General features: G+C 37.1%; 3 protein-coding genes and 1 long non-coding RNA gene across 4 annotated transcripts; all 4 read left to right on the forward strand.

Moving 5' to 3' along the window:
* The first annotated feature begins 6,607 nt into the window (after positions 1-6,607).
* LOC141907811 (uncharacterized) lies at positions 6,608-9,996 on the forward strand. The gene is made up of 4 exons (XM_074797553.1): positions 6,608-6,851; positions 7,199-7,224; positions 7,945-8,057; positions 8,656-9,996. The coding sequence occupies exons 1-4, from the start codon at positions 6,608-6,610 to the stop codon at positions 9,101-9,103; spliced, it is 831 nt and encodes a 276-aa protein (XP_074653654.1). The 3' UTR covers positions 9,104-9,996.
* Positions 9,997-12,016: 2,020 nt separating this feature from the next.
* LOC141906994 (uncharacterized) lies at positions 12,017-12,571 on the forward strand. Its single transcript, XR_012619451.1, has 3 exons — positions 12,017-12,142; positions 12,218-12,345; positions 12,549-12,571. It is a non-coding gene; the product is annotated as an uncharacterized LOC141906994 (long non-coding RNA).
* A 96-nt stretch (positions 12,572-12,667) lies between these two features.
* On the forward strand, positions 12,668-14,960 carry LOC141906991 (uncharacterized). The gene is made up of 7 exons (XM_074796519.1): positions 12,668-12,854; positions 12,929-13,014; positions 13,328-13,403; positions 13,579-13,640; positions 13,892-14,023; positions 14,187-14,215; positions 14,826-14,960. Exons 1-6 carry the CDS (start codon positions 12,729-12,731, stop codon positions 14,203-14,205), a joined length of 501 nt encoding a protein of 166 aa, XP_074652620.1. The 5' UTR covers positions 12,668-12,728; the 3' UTR covers positions 14,206-14,215; positions 14,826-14,960.
* On the forward strand, positions 14,708-16,637 carry LOC141907813 (G2/M phase-specific E3 ubiquitin-protein ligase-like). The gene is made up of 4 exons (XM_074797554.1): positions 14,708-15,315; positions 15,611-15,800; positions 15,964-16,167; positions 16,360-16,637. The coding sequence occupies exons 1-4, from the start codon at positions 14,806-14,808 to the stop codon at positions 16,635-16,637; spliced, it is 1,182 nt and encodes a 393-aa protein (XP_074653655.1). The 5' UTR covers positions 14,708-14,805.
* Positions 16,638-19,830: the final 3,193 nt, after the last annotated feature.

A 19,830-nucleotide genomic window follows, 5' to 3' on the forward strand; every position in this document is an offset into this window, starting at 1 on the left:
TTATCGTAAAATTTGTCCAAAAAGGTATGTATTTTTATTCTTCTATATCTCCGAAACCCGGTATCGGAACAATAAGTATTTATATTGTGATTAAAGTCTGTTTTTATGTGTTAAACATATGTTTTTGCCAGTTCGTTCCGATTCCGGGTTTAGCGTTATTTGGGCCTTGAAGATGTCAAATATTTCGGCCCAGACTCGCGCAGCTTTCGTTTCTGACGTCATGTTGCTATGTTACGACACAAACATATACACGAAGTATGATCTTTAAAATGTGTATTTACTACATAATAACGTTTACATTAGGCCTACAAATTATTGTCCCCCATATAAACCAAGTTGCCTAAATAGCATCAGCAATCTCATTTAATTAACCTTTTCTTGTTTTTAGGCATGGATCTTTGTCGATTGTGTGGAAAAAATTCGAAACCTCCGGATCGTCGTCCTATCGATAAAAATAATTTCCAAAGCCATGTGAAGGAGTTGTTCAACATTGATTTTGATGATGATACTGAACAGTACCCGATATATATCTGCAATATGTGTCGTGTAAAATTACAAAAATGGCGTAAGAACAAAAACGTTAAAAAAACTGTCCCTGTGACTATCAAATTAAAACAATGGACATTCGATTTATGTTGTGACTCACCCCTGCGTAAACTATGTGATGCAGCAGCACAGAAGACAAATTTTAAGAACATCAGCTCTCCGAACAGCCCTGTGAATACGTACGCTTTTTCCGATAAAGGCATACTGCGGCAAGCAATTTTAGAGGCTGATCAGACGTTGCGTTTATTCATTTCAAATATTGAGGTTACATCATGCATTAATGGTAGTGTGGATGAGAAGTTTGTGTTTTTGCTCACTGCAGGAACCTGCCCCGGTAATCCCGATTTTAAAGATGTTTGTGAGAAACGCTGCAAGGATGGAAAAACACAGTTTTATGATCAGGCCGGAGCAATTATTGCTCAAGATATTTCAAGATGTGTCCAGTGGCGTGGTGAAATGTATGATAGGACTGTTAGTCACTTGCATTGCATTCTTGCTTCATCAGATTTAGAAATTAATCAACAGTGTGCAGCATGTAAAGATTTCCGAAAATCTTTGCTCGTGATGAGGAAACGTCACGTAACCAATAATTCAAGAACTGATGTGTCAAGTACAACTAGATTGGATTATTTGACACATAGTGAAGCTATAAAACGTTTGCGAAATACACAGAGTGATCGACAAAAAGTTCTGCGTACAAATGCTGCTCTGGAAAAGAAAATATCGAAACTTTACAGAAGAGAATCAGTCTTATTAACTGAAAAACATTCCAGTCTTTTTCATAACATCATCCAGCAAAATCAGGACAAATTCCAGTCAGATTTTCCTACGGGCTCAGTCCAAGAATTACTCTGGAAGCAGCAAGTTCAACAGTGTAAAGGACCCACAACACAAATGCGATGGCACCCATTAATAATCAAGTGGTGTATCGCCCTACAAAAGAAAAGTCGTGGGACTTATGATTTTATCAGAAATTCCGGTTTCATCAAATTACCTCATCCATCAACTTTAGACGACTACATAAAATTCACAAAACCGAATCCCGGCATCAATTTTGACCTTATTGAACGTGGACTACAGAATATTGGATTTGATAAACTCGAAGATTTTCAGAAAAACGTTGCGCTATTGTTCGATGAAATGAAAGTTAAAAGTGATCTTGTGTATTCGAAAAGCAGTGGTGAACTTATAGGATTTTTTGACATGGGTCCCGTCAACAACATTATGGAGACCTATAAAAGATCACTTTCCAACAAGAAAGAACCAGAACTAGCTACACATGTTTGTGTATTCATGATCCGTGGCCTGTTCAGTAATTTGAAGATGCCCATTGCATATTTTCCTTGTCAAGGATTCAATTCGCACAACTTATACCCCTGCGTTTGGGAAGCAGTCGAAACATTGGAATGCATTGGATTCTACGTAAGGGCATTTGTGAGTGACGGGGCAACACCTAACAGGAAATTTTACCGTATACATGGGCAAAATAAAAATGGTGAGCTGACCTACTTTACCACTAACAAATATGACTTTTCGAGGAAAATTTTCTTTGTGTGTGACGTGCCTCATCTGCTGAAAACGACTAGGAACAACTTGGAAAATTCTGGATATGGAAAGAAAACTCGCAATTTTGTGGTAAGTACTAACATAATGAATATGAATAGTAATTCTACACTAAATATGTAAATTAAGTATCATGCAATATTTCTTTATATTTTTCAGTACCAGCATAAACCACTGAAATGGACGCAGGTTATGTCACTAGTAGAGAACGAATATGGCTTAAATCGGGCTGCACCAGGTTTAAGGCGTCTGCATAAGTTAAGACATGAACATGTCCATTTAACACCAGCAACTAGAATGCGAGTAAATCTTGCTGTACAGGTTGGTATAAAACAAATTTTTACTTTTCATTTTTTGTCCTTACATCTTTGTTTTATTTAAATTGGCTTCTCTTTACTGACTTTTAGGTCTTGAGTAATTCTGTTGCAGTGGCTCTCGAAATGCAGAATAATCCTGAAAATGAATCACTCGTACTCTTCATTAAAAATATGAATAAATTCTTTGACTGTTTGAACGTCACCACCATTAATGATGCAGCTCGAACAAAGAACAGAAATTTAGAGAAATACACCTCAGCATATGATACAAGGGTTGAGGTAAGAAATTGTTAATTCCATTGAATAAATGGTAATGGATTGAGAATAAAAATTCTTAATTAATATTGACATTTTTTTCATTTCAGTGGCTAACTGAGGAATTTATTCCTTTTCTTGATGATTGGCAGGGCGAATCTGCACATTATGAAAATCTCAACAAAAAGGAAAGATCGCAGAAATGCATGAGCTGGGAAACCCTCGAAGGATTGTGAATTACCGGTAAAGGCGCATTATTTAAGTAGCCGTGCATAAAGTATGTACATCTACGAAAAGTATATACCATGACTCATGAGCTTTTAATTTTTCAGTTTGTTCTTTCGCCGAGTTGCTGAAAGTTGTGTTTAGAATCCCAGGAGTAAAATACTTTCTCAGTGAAAAACTCTGTCAGGATCCCTTGGAAGAACATTTTTCAAAACAGCGGGGATGTGGAGGTGCTCATGACAATCCTACTGTGCATGCATATGGACACAATGAAATATCTTTGTTTGTCGCCAGCGAGTGCGCTAAAGCCTCTCCTTCAGGAAATTTTAGAGGAAAACGGCAGGAACACCAACAGATAGATGCAGTTGATGACACACCAATTCCTCGAAAAAGAAAACGGGTGGAGTTCTGAGTGATAAGTGAAAAGACGATTAATTGCAAGACGTAAATTTTTATTTATTATACACTGACATACATGTTCATGAGTATGATTGTAATATATCGCACACAATTTTGTATATACAATTGGTAGTGTCACCATGTTTTAACTGTTGGTGTTTTCATTCAGAGTTGCTAGCGCCTTTCGAAGTGCCTTTTCACCTTTGCGTGACACTTTAGTGGATTTGTCCTGTTTTTTAATGAATATGTATGCATCTTTGAATGCATTGATGCGTATGTCGACCCAGTAGCACAAAACACGATGCAGGAGACTTTGGCACAAATCGTCATTGTCGACTTTACGCACTAAACATTGCCACAAATAATTTACAGTTATACTTTTTTCCAACTGATCTACTAGCTTGGAACGTACGTTGGCTCCAATCAATCTATCTACCTGTTTAATTTGCAATTCTGGTCGTATAATATTCTCAACAGTTTTGAAAAATATGAACACATCATCACGAATGGTAAACAATCCGCCACGATTAATTTTTTCCACCCAATGACTCGTATATTCAAAATAGCTTTTAGCTTCGATTTTTGAATCATGTTTTATCCGCCAGGTTTCTAGTAGACTGATGAACGATTTGGCGGTTAAATTCTTCGGGAATTTCTGATAATGTTTTACGAGTGCATATGGTATATAACCTGCAGTGTATCGCAGCGCCTGCTCCTCCTCGATCGTTAATTTCGCGATTGTTCGGCCATTTGTTCGGTCATGGTGAAATTGGTCCTCGATCATGTACTGAAAGAGGATCTTCATAGTAAATTGCAAAAATATGTTAACGGCTCTTTCATTTACTTTGTCAATTTTACATTTACTGAATATCTCCATCGTATAATATAATAGTTCGATTTCAGTTGTCGCAACATGAAACTTTGCCCACATTTTATCCAAATCTTTCGCAGTGCTTAAGTGAATGGCGGAACATAATGTATCTTGAATTTTTGTAAACCACTGATTAATTCCAAGTCTGGACGGCGACGTATTTGTAGACAAAATTTTATCGATCGATTTTCCATAATGTACTGCTGCCATTCCATTTGAACTGAATTTAAATACTCGATGGTTAATCACTTCAGTCATAGCCTTTTCCAAATATATAGTGTTCCTGCGAAAATAATAATAATGATTATTATTTTAACATGTACTTATCTGGATTTTTATATTATGTTTATATATTATTTTCTGTATTCGTTTATTATTTTATAACCTAAAAGGATTGTATTGATTATAAAAATAAATGTAAAAAATACCTGTATGTGTGTTTTCTCGTGTTCAGATCGCAGTCTCTGGTCAGCTGAGCCTGAGAAGTACCTACATGAAAAAGAAAAGGAAAGAATAAAGTGCCTGCAATTAGGTGGAAACTATTCCGATATTTCATTGATTCAAAAGGAATAACACTCACTAGAATCGGCCGAATTAGTTGATCCTGATCCAGAGGATTCCCGTAATATTTCCGTATCGATCTGAACCAATTCGTCACTATCAAAGAATAGATCGTCAAAATCGTCATCATTAATAATTTGACAACCGTTGCCATTTTAATACAGCGTAAAGAACCGATATCACGATTGATAAAACACTATATCCGTCTGAAGCGATGTAGAGAGACTCCCACAATGATAACGAAAAAGTCCAAAAATGAAATAATGAATACTACAGAAAATTATGAGATATATATATACAATCCAGAGACAAAGAGACTAATCAAAGTTAATCAGAGATGATACAAACTAAAGGAAAATTAACGTAGAAACAGTTACACGCTAAAACAGATTAAAGAGAAGCAGTTAAGAGACAAACTAGGGGGCACTTAAATTTAAGACAATTGTGAATACAAGTTGACCGAATCAAAGTTAATCAGAGATGATACAAACTAAAGGAAAATTAACGTAGAAACAGTTACACGCTAAAACAGATTAAAGAGAAGCAGTTACAGAGACAAACTAGGGGACACTTAAATTTAAGACAATTGTGAATACAAGTTGATCGACTAAAATTGATGAGGGGAAATCAGGTGTTGAGTTTAACCAGTTTACAGAGGAATTTTTATATAAGTTTATTATGGGATGAAAAACCGATATTCGGAAACAACTGAATTATTACGGAGATTCCCGATCTCGCTGGTTATCGCTTATCGGCGCGTTACGTAACAAAGCGCTCGCCGACGAACCGTTATCGGCTTTAGGGCAATTACAACGCACATTCGACAAGAGCTGCACAATAGCGTCCGTATTCCATCTCATCACACTTCCCTGTTTAAACATAAGGCGGACGTTGCATCCAATTTATTGTCTCCTTGTTTTTGTGAAACTCTTTGGAAAATTGATCTGAACAAATTTAAACACAGTCTGATCTTTATAACCATGATACAGCTTTAACTATGAACAATTTTTTCATATAAATTTAAAGATATTTATCATCATTACTTAAGTTGAAATATAAAACCAGTAACTGAATGATTGACATAATCAGAATATGTTTATTTACAGACGTTCGCCCAGTGATAACTGATGCAGCGGGGAATCATTTAATGAATTATGAGGTGAAATTGAATGAAGGAGAATCAAAAACTTACACGTGTAAACACGATAAAGGGAGAATAAACTGGAAATATCTATTAGAAAATGATGATAGGTGGAAACATTATTCATCCGGGAAACGATTAATAATCCGTGGAAATATGACACTCAACAACTCACAGTTCAGATGTTTCTACAATATCGGAAATTCCGTGAAAACGTTAGCAAATTTTTTAAAAGTAACAGTTATTCCCAAACCTAAAACTACACCGGGTGACCCTACTGGTAAGTGTAAAAGGCGGGATAGCAGTTTATAGATCCCCCTATGACGTCATTAACACGATTAAGCATGTTTAAATGTATCATGTTTCTAGGCGCGGCTCGGAGCTGGAGGCGAGTAAACGACACGACTGTTTATATATACAATTACGATGTGAAAACAACTGTCTCGTGTAAATGTGGTGACGATGACGCAATACATGCTATTAGACTAACCGGAAACACGTGGTCTATTCAGATCCCCGATAAAACCTGCACGTATAAATGCACTGATGACTTAAATATAGACATCGAAAACAAAGGTTTGTACATGATTATTATTCTGAATATATAGTTCTCGAATGGCCGCTAGGAGTGCTGATTTGTTTATGTTTTCAGATGATACTGGTCGATATTTCAAAAACTGGCGAGTTGAAGGTCGAGTGGTGAAATGGACCGCGCAACAACCTGGAATCATGTTCAATGTTGCCCATCGTTTTAAAGCTAACAATCGATTCCTCAGCGACGGAAATGTCGTGAGCGAAGCTGTTAACGATCAAATGAGTTTAAATTTGACGTTTCCGACAAATATGACCGGAAAAGTGGCAGTCATTGTGAAATTCACGTGGAAACATGGCGCAACAACCCGCAGCATGGAAAGAGAATTTACCTTTAAAATCGGTAAAGATGGCAGCACTGTCGTGGAAAATAGCGAAACAGGTAGGAGTAAGAGTTAGAATGCTGGGCACTAGGGGGAACTAGTACCTATCTACTAACAGTTAAAAGTTGCGGTAGTTGAACAACCATTAAAGCGTAAAACACAAAATTTAGCATCATTTTTCATCATCAGGTATAAAACAAGGACTGCTTTGATATGACTATTTCTATTTCAATCACCACATGTCATAATACACTTTTTTTCAACTGGCCCGAACGTCCTAGTGATGTCACAGCCTTTACGGCTCTGTTCAGGTCCCTATAATCGAACTAATAGTGGTAGAATTGTCAACTGTTAGACGTGAGGTTCAGAGATCGAAGCCTGAATTCTTTTTCATTTTTCGTTTCAGACAAAGCAAATACTGATCCACCAAAGGTGAGTATCTAGTTGTTTTATTCTATAGATAGTCAAGTTGGATGTCAATTTATTTAGTTGTTTTTTTTTAAATTATTTTGCATTACATGCATTTCAAGTTTATATTGTATACTGCGGCCGCATTGTATACAGACTTTCTTGTCAGTGACAATGCGATATTTACCATAAAAGCAATTTGAAACTTAATTTCAATTCATTTGTTTTTATTTTGCATAACATGTATTACAAGTTTAGTATAGAATCTTACTTTGGGAGATATCCGTGAAATATCAAACTTCATTATCCTATCACTTTTAAGCTTTCAAGCCTCCAATACCGACCAGAATGGCCTAAAATTGTCTTTAATTCCTACCATTTTCCGGGGTAGGTCCCCAAAACCCCTGTCAATGGCTAACGCGCTCGTGAGGCATGGATACAGTTCACCCAGCTCTGGCTAGGGTTGCCTCCACAAAAATCCCCGTCGCTCTACGATCTTAGTCTAACATCAGACACTCGGTGAAGGATAAAGCAGCCCGTAATATTGAGTGCCCTTATGCGATTTGGAACACTCTTGATCCACGCCTAATCCTGTCGTTATTTAAACACAGTATATAAGCTATTTGCATATAGGATACAACGTTTTAAATCATTACGGGTTGAATATTGTTGATGATCGCAGTAACAAATATGCGATTAAATGGTCGTTCGTGATAGTAATTTAATCATTGTTATATCTTTCAGACTACATCGGACCCCAATCACTGGATTGTTATCGGCCTCATATTCTCATACATCGTTGGTGGAGCGGCTGGATACTTTTTGATCGTTGTTATCGCTGTTATTACTATTCGCAGGTATGAACTCGACATACCCTCCCTCCTCCCGGTATGAACTCGACATACCCTCCCCCCTCCCGGTATGAACTCGACATACCCCCCCCCCCGTGTTGATAGGAAAAACCCACAGTTGTTATACTTTGACGGTTTCGAAGTGTTGACTAAACTTCAGCTAGATCTAAGTCAATCTCCTTCTTTCGCCATCGATATATATTTAACTACAACATCGAATTCGTTATAAGTTGAAGATGAAAAGTCAGTAAGTCTGGATGATGATAAAAATCAAACCGACCGGTGGGTTAATTTAAACAGTTAACGATGTTTACTTTTAAAAATAAATGCCGGGATCGCGAGATCAGGACTCGAACCTAATGTGCACAACGAGTTTTATCGAAGAGAGTCTTGTGTCTGTGTCAAGACTTTTATGAAAATCAGAGCTTAAAAGAGAGCACTCAACGTAATACCATTTGTCCTTAAAATGTTTGGTTGTACGTTTGGCACCAATTGTGGAATTGTGCAAAATCGGTACTAGATTTCTGTTATTTTGCAGTTCACAACCTTTTCGAAATACGTTGAAATAAACTGTAAAAAATGCTGCATAAATTACACATTTCAGATGCAGACGACGTTCGTCCGGTGAAGGTCATGTGGATACTTCAACACAACCGCAACAGCTTGAAACCGGTGAAGGTCATGTGGACACTTCAAAACAACCGCAACAGCTTGAAACAACAAATGACGAGTTGAACATCTACGAAGACCCGGACGACGACAGAAATCTCGAGAATGTTTCAAAAAGAAAAATTTTGAGAAATACTGGATTACAACAAAGTCATAAAGCCATGAGAGCCGAGAAGGAAAACGATACAACTCCTCACATGGCTATGGAAGCCGGGAGGGGCAAAGATACAACTCCTTATATGGATATGGGAGCTGGGATAGAAGAGGACACGTACATGAGTACTGAAGGCGCGATAGACGTGACAACTCCTAGCGCCGGTGGAGGCACAGACACAGATCAATACATGAATCCTGAAGCCTTGAAGACGACGACGTATCCTTAGTTGGTGGAAGATACCGATGAACCTGTGGAAGATGATATTCAACTTTATTCGACGTATGCTTCTGTGCAATATACAACTCCATATATGGATATGAAAGCCGGGAAGGGAAAAGACACAAACCCTTAATAGATATGGAAGAATTGTATTTTAAACCGTAAATAGAAAATGTAAATCTGCACAGATTTAACCTTTTAAATTGTTAGATTTAATTGTGCGAAGACAAATAGTAATGTGTGGGTTTTTATTCAAATAGATTTTATTTTTTGTTTTTGTTTTTTGTAAGTATAACGAGCTTTCGGGTGAAATCTCGTAATGATTATTGAGTTCATTAGGAATAGATAAGATAGGATTCTCAACTTTAGGATGGTTTGTAAATAGGTTTAATTGTATTAGGTATATATACCTAATGCTGGGAAAACGCCCTTAACATCGCAATCGGCACTAAACTATGTATAAGGATTATTTTGAATTGATCAGATAGGATTCTTAACTTTATAGGTCTTTAACCTTTAAAATTGTTTTACTTTAATGGGTAAGCGCGAAGACAAATAGTAATATGTTGGTTAATTAGATTTTTTTGTACAAGCTTAAGTCATTTATAGCAAATAACTAGATTCTTTTTTGTAAGTACTCGTGAGATTTTTAGAGAAAAGGGAGTTATAAGGATTGTTTTGAAGAGATCAGATAGGATTCGTAATTTTAGAACAGTTTGTGAATAGATTTGTCAAAGGAATATAAACCTCTAGTGCTGGAACAACACCGTGAACATCACAATCGACACAACGACGAAGATGAAGCTGATAAATTATTGAATTATTGATTCTCAACTTGTCACAAACACGTAACACCTTTTAGAATGTTTGGACTCCAATTATATGATGTTCACAGGAGCAGCAGGGTCCGACGTTTTAAATATAGGCGATATTTGTAAAGAGATCGGTATTTTTACTTCGCGCTCCGAGCGAAAGACTAAATAAAATAATATTCTATAACTATATTCTGCAGCTTTGTTTGTATTATTTCAGAATTATAGATTTTTTCAGCGACGTTTTATAAGTTAACATATTACAATAATTCCTTTTGGTGAATAATGGATTGATTTTTAGTACTAGAGACCCACAGTTTAAAGAGCGAAGATCGATTAATACCAGTTAGACATGATACTGTGTCCAGAGTCCGATGGTAGGCACAGGATGGTGCATCATTTGTTTTATATCTGATGATGGAAAATGATGCTAAAATTTGTGTTTTACGCTATTATGTTTGTTCAACTACCGCAACTTTTAACTGTTAGTAGATAGGTACTAGTTACCCCTAGTGGCCAGCATTCTTACTCTTACTCCTATCTGTTTCGCTATTTTCCACGACATGAGTGCTGACATCTTTGCCGATATTAAAGGTAAACTCTTTTTCCATGTTGCGGGTTTCTGCGCTAAGTTTCCACGTAAATTTCACAATAACTGCCACTTCTCCCGCCATATTTGTCGGAAACGTCAAATTTAAACTCATTTGATCGTTAACAGCTTCGCTCGCGACATTTCCGTCGCTGAGGAATCGATTGTTAGCTTTAAAACGATGGGCAACAGTGAACATGATTCCAGGTTGTTGCGCGGTCCATTTCACCACTCGACCTTCAACTCGCCAGTTTTTGAAATATCGACCAGTATCATCTGAAAACATAAACAAATCAGCACTCCTAGCGGCCATTCGAGAACTATATATTCAGAATAATAATCATGTACAAACCTTTGTTTTCGATGTCTATATTAAAGTCATCAGTGCATTTATACGTGCAAGTTTTATCAGGGATCTGAATAGACCACGTGTTTCCGGTTAGTCTAGTAGCATGTATTGCGTCATCGTTACCACATTTACACGAGACAGTTGTTTTCACATCGTAATTGTATATATGAACTGTCGTGTCGTTTACTCGACTCCAGCTCCGAGCCGCGCCTAGAAACATGATACACTTAAACATGCATAATCGTGTTGATGACGTCATAGGGGGATCTATTAACTGCTCTCCCGCGTTTTGCACTTACCAGTTATGGAACGCGATTCATGCAATAAACATGACCATTGTTACGACGTAGGATAATTGCTGCGCCGTAGTATATTTGCGTCGGTGTATATTTTCTCCGACGTAGGATAATTGCTGCACCGTAGTATATTTGCGACGTGTCTACTTTTCATCGCATCTATTTCGCTGCGACGTGGGTAGTTTGTAACGACGTAGCTTATTTACGTGAAGGTTCCATAGTTCACCGTATGGTGGCGCCACGGTATTATATATTCAATAAAGTTAGAATTTAATTGAATCATATCGCTCTTTTCGACGCAACATAGTACGCCACAATCCGAAACTTTACGGATGCAATTCTTTCCGAGTTGAAACTTGATGAAGTAATAGAAACATTCCGGAGGGAAAATGTAAGGATAACTATTCAATATAAGGACAATAAGCCCATCCATCCACATATATACATAGGCCTACCACTTACCACCAGTGTCGAGTGCCGCCGCCGGCGGACGATACGTTGATGGATCTGGATGGATGGATCGTCGATATGGAGAAGATCCAGACCATATCGTCGCCCGGCACGTGCACCCACTCCCGGACGATCGTCTCCTGTTGATGGAAATGAATTGTGATATGTTAAGATCATTTTATTATTATAATGACTAATGACAGGCTAGGCAGCTTTACAAGCCTGAAGTAATGTCTTGTGACGTGTAATAAGGATGTAAACTAAGTGCTCTTCTGGCTCTGGTATTTCTCAATAACCGGGAGCAACATTTTTCCAGGCGCAGAGTCTAGGCCTACTCTCTCGAAGCGGTAACATAATTGGGCTCACAGCACAAGCGAGATAATGTGTTTTGCAGAATATTTTCATTATCTTATTCAGGTAACTCCAGCAGCTGTCGTAGCAATGCTCGACACTGACCTCACCTCCATGGGAGTAACAAGAATGGGCGATCGAGCACTCCTGAAAGTGAAATGTCGGCACTTTATATCATCAACTAGTGTTAATCGTCCAAGTGAGTAAATGGGAATTTACAATCATAAGTTGTAATAACGAGTACCAGTACTAAACCTATGCTTTAAATTTTTAGCTGTACCTATTCCGTCCTATGACATAGGCAAGGAGAGGAAAACTTTATTTACATCAAAAAAAAAGGATCCGAAAAACAAGTCGGCTATGATGAAATAAACTTTCTTTTGTCTAGGCAATCCTGACTGTGTAAGTTATAGATTTTCATTCATATACCAGCAGTTCAGACATTGAAAAGTTAATAGGCCTATTGTAAAGCTGTTTTGATTAAAAAATACCAAAGTAACTGTACATTGTATAACTCAAGTTAATAACTTGCTTTTGCAGAAGTTATCTTCGAATTATCACTAATACGATCTGTTTCAATAATGATTTTATTTCATTGCTTCCAGATGGTTATTCCGCATGACAGGGAAAGTAGACTTAGCCTGATACAGTCAGGATTGGGCGAGAAAACATTGGAAATAGAAAAAGATTCAACATTCATAGAACTTCGAGGTAAATTGTTCGAAGTGTTTCCACAGTTGTCCACCGGTGGTGGTTTCGAGTTTCTTGCTGCCACGGCAAATAAAATGTTGGAGCTGCTTGACATTGAAAGCAGCTCCATCACACCGTATGCCTTGAAGAGCCTTGTGGCTCGAGGAAAAATCTATATTCGCCCCATACAAAGAGAGATATTGTCGCAAACTACTCCAAAGGTGAGTCAATGAACTATTTTCTGCTGTTCTTATAAATGATCTTAAGTATGAATAAAATTTGTTTCTGGTTGTAGGCGGAATCAGTGAAAGAAAAGTGCTTGAAATGCGATCAGGAATTTCCACTCTCTTTGTTGAGGGAACACACTGAAAGCTGTGACGGGTATATATTTTTTCTTATTACAACGAACTTCACAGGACCAGAAAATCAGAACCCAGTTCCACAGTTGTGAGTTAAGATTTGACTCTGAGTTAAAACATTGAAAATGAACTAATTTTAACTCTAACTCACTACTGTGGAACCGGGTCCTGTTGGTTAAAACCAGTATAAAATAAATTTGTCTTACTTGGGTCGCAATTCTATATACATGTATGTTATCCGTATCTGATGAATTGATTTATTGTTTGTTATGATGAGGATTCCACTCTACAGATGAGAGGAATTAAATTTTTAAATATTATTCTTAAATCGCTAGTTTGATCGATGATCTACCGAAGATTTCAAATGCTGCTGCTGCTGCTGTTGCTGCTGTTAAGAGGAGCATTTCGTCTGTATGTATAGCTTGTAATACACACGTACATTGTAACAAGATGTTTCAGATTGCAGGCAATAACAGTTTATTATGTTTGTTGTATCTGCTGAATTAAAAAGTACACTCACTAAATATTTTATCAGTGATAAGTTTTCTATAATGGACCTAAGGATTATTATTATTATGGATTACAGACAAATGATGCAGAAACAAATCCTAAACAAGTTCGGCCTAATTCAGCCTACAATTTCCACAGGTACGTTTCTTCAGCAGCTATATTCCACATTCGCTGTATATGGTGATGTTGATGTATGTTTTACAATTCATCATCAGGTGTCAATACTACCTACCATACATGTAAATGTAAGATATTTAATGCATTATTAGTTTCATAAAAAGCCGAGATGATTGTCTTAAATGGCTTGCTTCTTCCCAGCATCCTGGACACACCCTCTGATTCTTGTACTAAATTAGCTTATATAAAATGCATAATTGGTTTTATTTTAGGCACCAGGAGTTTATTGATCTTACTACCGATTTAGATATGATGTTTCCAGATGATGACAGTGATGCAGATTTGAATCAGGCAATTGCTAACAGCTTAGCCGAGGTGGTGGAACCACAATTGAAAGAGGAACGGTAAGCCACGGTCGTAAACTTTTCACTGTCAACGTGAATTGTATTAAACTCAGGAAATTGAAAAACTATATTTTCTTGCATTAACATTCATAGACAATTTCCTATCAGCTTTTCACGATGCCACATTCACACTTGTCATGGATAATCCAAATTTATTTTACAGTTACGGCATCATTATCTAAAAGAACAAAGGTAGTAGCATGGATATATTTTTGTTACCCAGTCTATATTCAGGTCTCTGCTTTTTATATGTCTATGTGTACTTTCTTAGGCTATCGGTGTGTAGATTTATTATATATGGTACATGTACATGCTTTCCTTCTCAATGGGGAACCCACAACACCAGCTATCTATGGAACGCGATTCACCCACCAGATGGCGACAGGTCTTCCGTTCTCAAAATCAGTTCATTGAATTTCATTGAACTGAATTTTTAGACTCGCGAATCCGTATACTATGCAAATATGCAATAAATTCATTCTTTTACTTAGGTATCGGAAAGATAAGAGAAAAATTCATTCAGATTTAATTAATCGAAATGTGGAAGAAATTGAACGCGGACGACCAACTATCTACCAGCGAACCTGGCGGATCCTCGCCTGCCATGAGTGGAATCCTCGATTGCCGCAGTAGCGGTGTGTGGGTGCCCCATACACTCTAACCCTAACCAAAAAAAGTATTTGTTAACATTCACAAAAGCGACTGTAACCAAGTTTAAATCACATCATTATGTTGCACTTCATTAAGGTCTTTTCAATTTATTTTCAAAGGTTAAATATAGAATGAAATATTTTCACTTTAGGGATGGCCGTTCTCTTGAGGTTATCGTAAAAGACCACGCTGCCAAGGTAGTTGAACAAGATTCCGAAGAGACATTGAGTTTCACGTGTAGAAGAAAGTTTATCTTTAAAGATGCCGTTGCTAAGCTGAAGAGGACGAATTCTTCAAAACTAACCAAGCCTGTTCAAGTGACCTTCTTGGGAGAGGCTGGAATTGACAATGGTGGTCCTCGAAGGGAATTCCTGGAATTAGTCATTTCAGAGGCTGCTAGATCTCCGCTTCTTGTTGGGCCAGAAAATTCGAGATCACTGAGTCATGACTTGGTAGCTCTGGATAACAGATCTTTTTTTCATTTTGGCCAGTTAATAGCTTTGAACCTTATTCATGGCGGGGCTGGGGCCCGCTTTTTTAATTCATTAATTGCCAAAATTATCCTGTACGAGAAGTATGATGCCAAAACAATCGTTGTCGAAGAAGTGCCTGATGTCGATTTACGCAAAAAACTACAACAGGTGTAGTATTCATTGATTTTTTTAGCCCATTTGTACTGAAGTCCTAGTGGGCTGTTGCATTCACTTTTTAACCCACTTGGGCTATTGCTAATTCCTCGACCTGTAGCTTCCTAATGAGTTTCAAGCTCATTGATTTGTATATGTTTACCATGATGTTGAATATTGAATTGTCAAATTGTCAAGCATTTCACAAAGTAGGCATGGTTTCCCTGGACTCTCAGTTCAAGAGTTTGTATTCGGGTTCATTATAAGACAGTACTAATACACTTTTGATTGTTTCAACTTTCTTTTGCAGCTAAATGAGATTTGTGACGAAGCTGAATTGGTGAAATTTGTAGATGAAAATCTAGAATGTCGCTTTGAAATGGGCTTTACAAAACCCTCTATTTTCATAAAATTGTCCGACAAACAAAAGATAGTAGAGTATCTGGCCTTGAACTCCCTGGTTCACCGTTCAAAATCAGAGCTAAACCAACTTCTAGAAGGTTAGTATTTTACAGTTTAGCAGTAGAATTTGCGAATGCAGCTATATTACATTTCGGTCTCAGCTTGGGTTTAAGGTTGTTTTCTGTTCACGCAGAGAGCTCGGTACGATTCTGTTCATTAGGGCTACAATGTTTGAATTCTTGTACATCTTATGTTATGCAGGCATGTCGACTCTCGGAGTTCTGGATCTCATCCGCAAATTCCCCTCATCATTCGAAAAGGTCTTTAGTGGGGCTCCAAGTCCAATGTCCGTAGACTACATGACACAGTTATTTCATGTTGATTACTCCCCTCCTGGATCAAATAAGAGGGTAGAAGAAGAACAAATTATCATGAATTGGACGTTCTTACTCGAAGAATCATTTGGTAGGTTTAAGCACCTCCTGGTGTTATCATTTATACATCTACAGTCAAAATCCATTTTAAGGCTGCTATTCTTTTTAATTTCACTTTTATTTTTCACAGAACAAACTTATGTAACAAAATTATTATTTCTCTCCATTCTGAACGTGATAATTGAAACAAACAATGAGTTATTTTCATTAAATTCTGTTACAGAAGGCAATATCAAGGAAAAAACAGATGTTGGCGAGATGACCCTGTCCTTGGAGGATATTCACATGATTGTCACAGGATCTTCTCAGAAACCAATAATAGGTTTCCACCACAAGCCTAGGATCGAGTTCAATCATAGTGGTGATGGATACTTAGTACATGCCAATACTTGTGCCATGGTAATAAGACTTCCAGTGAATAAAAAGATGCTTGAGGTTAAAAGTTTTGTCAAGGAGATAACATTTTGTATATACAATTCCCCGGGATTTGGATGTATATAAAATGATTTTATACATGCATTCATTTTAAATGGATATTCGAAGTAAATCAACATGAAATCCTCATGACACACATCCCATTTGTTTGTATGTTTTATTTACTATGTATTAAGTCGGATAATAGTCCTAGAATCTTTACCCTTTAAAGCTCAAAGCACCCTTTTTGTCAATAGCTAGTATGACGGTGGTCGGGAATTGGGCCTGATCCCTCACGAATATAAATTCCGTCCCCGCCCAGCATACTGGTTGTTGACTCTTAAAAGTGCCCCCTCTTGGAATTTATCAAAGGCAGGTGATGGGAAATGTGCCATCATACACTCACCTTTGATATATCCCTAGAGTGGGCCAGGCTTTAAAGGGTAACAGGTTCAAGGGAAAACCGGTCATTGAATTTGTCAGTCAAGGTTTCAGTTCAATCATATTGATATCGAAAGGCTTGTTGTGGATTGACAATTAACATTCCAGTTTATGAACTTATGTTTTATTCATAAGACTACTTCGTTATTCATTTATTCAGTCCATTAAGTTTTTATATTTTTTGAACAAATAATACATAAAATTGGTGTTTCAGATAAACGATTCAGCTGGTTTCTATCTATATACAGTCAAGTCTACAGTCGACAGTCAACTCCTCTTAATCCGTAGAAGTGGGACCTGGCAAAATCATACGGATTAACTGAAAATACAGATTATTTGAAAATTCTCAGAATATTAATACCTGGCCTAGTATAGGCAGGAAATAGCTCTTAAGGGGTGTATTATTAATTTTTTCACTTGTAAATTGATTACTTCAGCATTAATACGGATTATTTCATACGGATTAACTGAATAATTTATTAAGGATTTGAACAAGAAAAAACGGGACTTTGAAATGACTACGGAATAATTAAAAATCCGGATTAATGGGATCCGGATTAAGAGGAGTTGACTGTATATTACAATAATAAATGCAGGAAAGCTTGTCGGATTTCAATATAAGCATTTTTTCCTAAGTCATGTTCTGTTTCCATTGAACTTCTTGACAACTCTTGGAACACTGGTAGATCTGCTTCATCTATGGGACATGGAGTTAAGGGCACCATAACTCTCTCGTGATCATCCAAGTTAGCTGCCATTAGTTCCTAAATGAAAGAGAATATAATTGGCACACATCATTTTGAGCTCAAAACTTGTATTACCAATTTATACAGAATATGATTATAAATAAATTAACTGAAAAATTATTCTACTGAAAAAGTTGTGCATGTGTTTTTTTTTTCGCTTACCAAATGATCACCAACAGGAGGGCTGCCTTGGTTTTCACCTCTTAACCATAATTGAAGCGGTGACTGACCCACTGTTCTGACCTTATGACATATCCAGGCATCAATAAAGCGATTAATGCTGTTTTGTAGGCGGGGTAGAAAAACCATGTGCAAAACATACAGGTCAACGTCATTGTCTGCTATCAGTAAACCTTCTTCTTCTAGTGAATGAAATAAATTATAGAAGGTAGATGTGCAGAGAGAATACACATCGCGCCAAAGTCTTTCTATCCGTTGATTGTGGACACTGCAGCCAGTAATAAAATGCCCAGGGCCTCTGTCAGGATGTGCAATTATGTAATCAGCAATTAAGACATTTTCTCCACCGTGGTCTGATCTAACTTTCTGGGGTAGCCCATATCTTTCGACTGCATTTTTGAAACTCCTAAAAACTGTATCTGCTCTATTGTTGTTGCTACATCTCATAAAGACAGGAATCCGAGAAAATCCATCAATTCCCCCATGAATTACTATACGCCATCTGAAAATTCAATAAATGTTATCTTTCAATGATATTGTTCATACAATGTATTACTAATATCCATGTAACAATAATGCTTTCTTAATTATTGTTTGAAATACACATGAACTTCTCGTCAAAGGCTAAATATCGTGAAATCATTTTGGATAGAATACTTCATTTTGATATTTTTCAAATACATCGAGGAAATATTAAGTGTAAGTGACAAAAATCTATACCTAATCAACTTATGATTGCCATCTACATGCCATATAAAATTTGGCCCTGGAACCCAATATTCTCTTCTCTTCAGTGTTTTCCGTTTCCTCTCATCGATTCCATCTGGGTCGACCCGTCTTAACGACTCCCTTATCCGGTCACGCTGAACTCTAAGGCCTAAACTTTGTATGTGGCCAGCATGTAGCTTTTCTCCCCAATTAGGATGAATGGCTACAGCATCTGCCACGATGTCATCAAGAATATCATCTGCAAATAGAAAAATTATGCTTTATTTGCTAGTAAGAAATACAGTAGACTCCGCCTAAACCAGTACAGTTGGGACTTTAATTTTTTCCACCGAATTAGGCGTTTACCGGTTTAAAGAAATGCGAAAACCAATGTAGCTGTATTCAGATATCATAGGTGATTTACAAGACCTTACCCACCTGATAATTTATCTGACATATTAGAGACGCGAAGTCCAAATTCCATAACACGTTGAGCAATAGTTCTTTCACAAACATTGAACATAATGCCAATCTCTTTATAAGTGAATGTATGTAGAATAAGATATTCAAGACTTTGATATGGTATCTCTCTTTTAGGTCTTCCACGAACCATTGCTGAAATTTAATTATCTAGCATCAGATTAATAGGAAGAGAAGACATACGAGTATGACTAAAGGGAGCATCTCAAAATTTCGATAGTTACTTCAATTAGAATAACTGTCTAATTCTTTCTAACCCCCCACCCCACCCTTTCAAAGTTGGAACTATTGATTTTCTAATGAGAAACCACAGACAAAGATAAAACATTCTAACGAGTGTATTTCGCAATTATCACAACTTTTAATTGAAAAATAAAATAGCAAAATTACAAGTGAAAAACCTATTAAAGCCTAATAGACTTTTATAAACAAAATAAAATACATCTAAAATATCAACAGCATCTAAACGAGAGACGGTTCAATTCAATGTTATCTTTATTGCACCACAATAAATCGATAGTTCGGCAGTGGTGATGAATCCGCGGGAGGCCTTTACCCCCCCCCCCATCCCCTTCCGCGAGTTATTCTAATTGAAGTAACTATCAACATTTTGAGATGCTCCCTAACTGAATATAATCAAGCAATCTCATCTCATTATTGGCCATTGCCTCAAATTGTTGAGCAAGAAATAATTTCAATATTATGACATACCAACTTCTCGTGGA

This window comes from Tubulanus polymorphus, chromosome 6, assembly GCF_964204645.1.
Source record: "Tubulanus polymorphus chromosome 6, tnTubPoly1.2, whole genome shotgun sequence".
In the NCBI taxonomy this organism is placed as follows: Eukaryota; Metazoa; Nemertea; class Palaeonemertea; order Tubulaniformes; family Tubulanidae; genus Tubulanus; species Tubulanus polymorphus.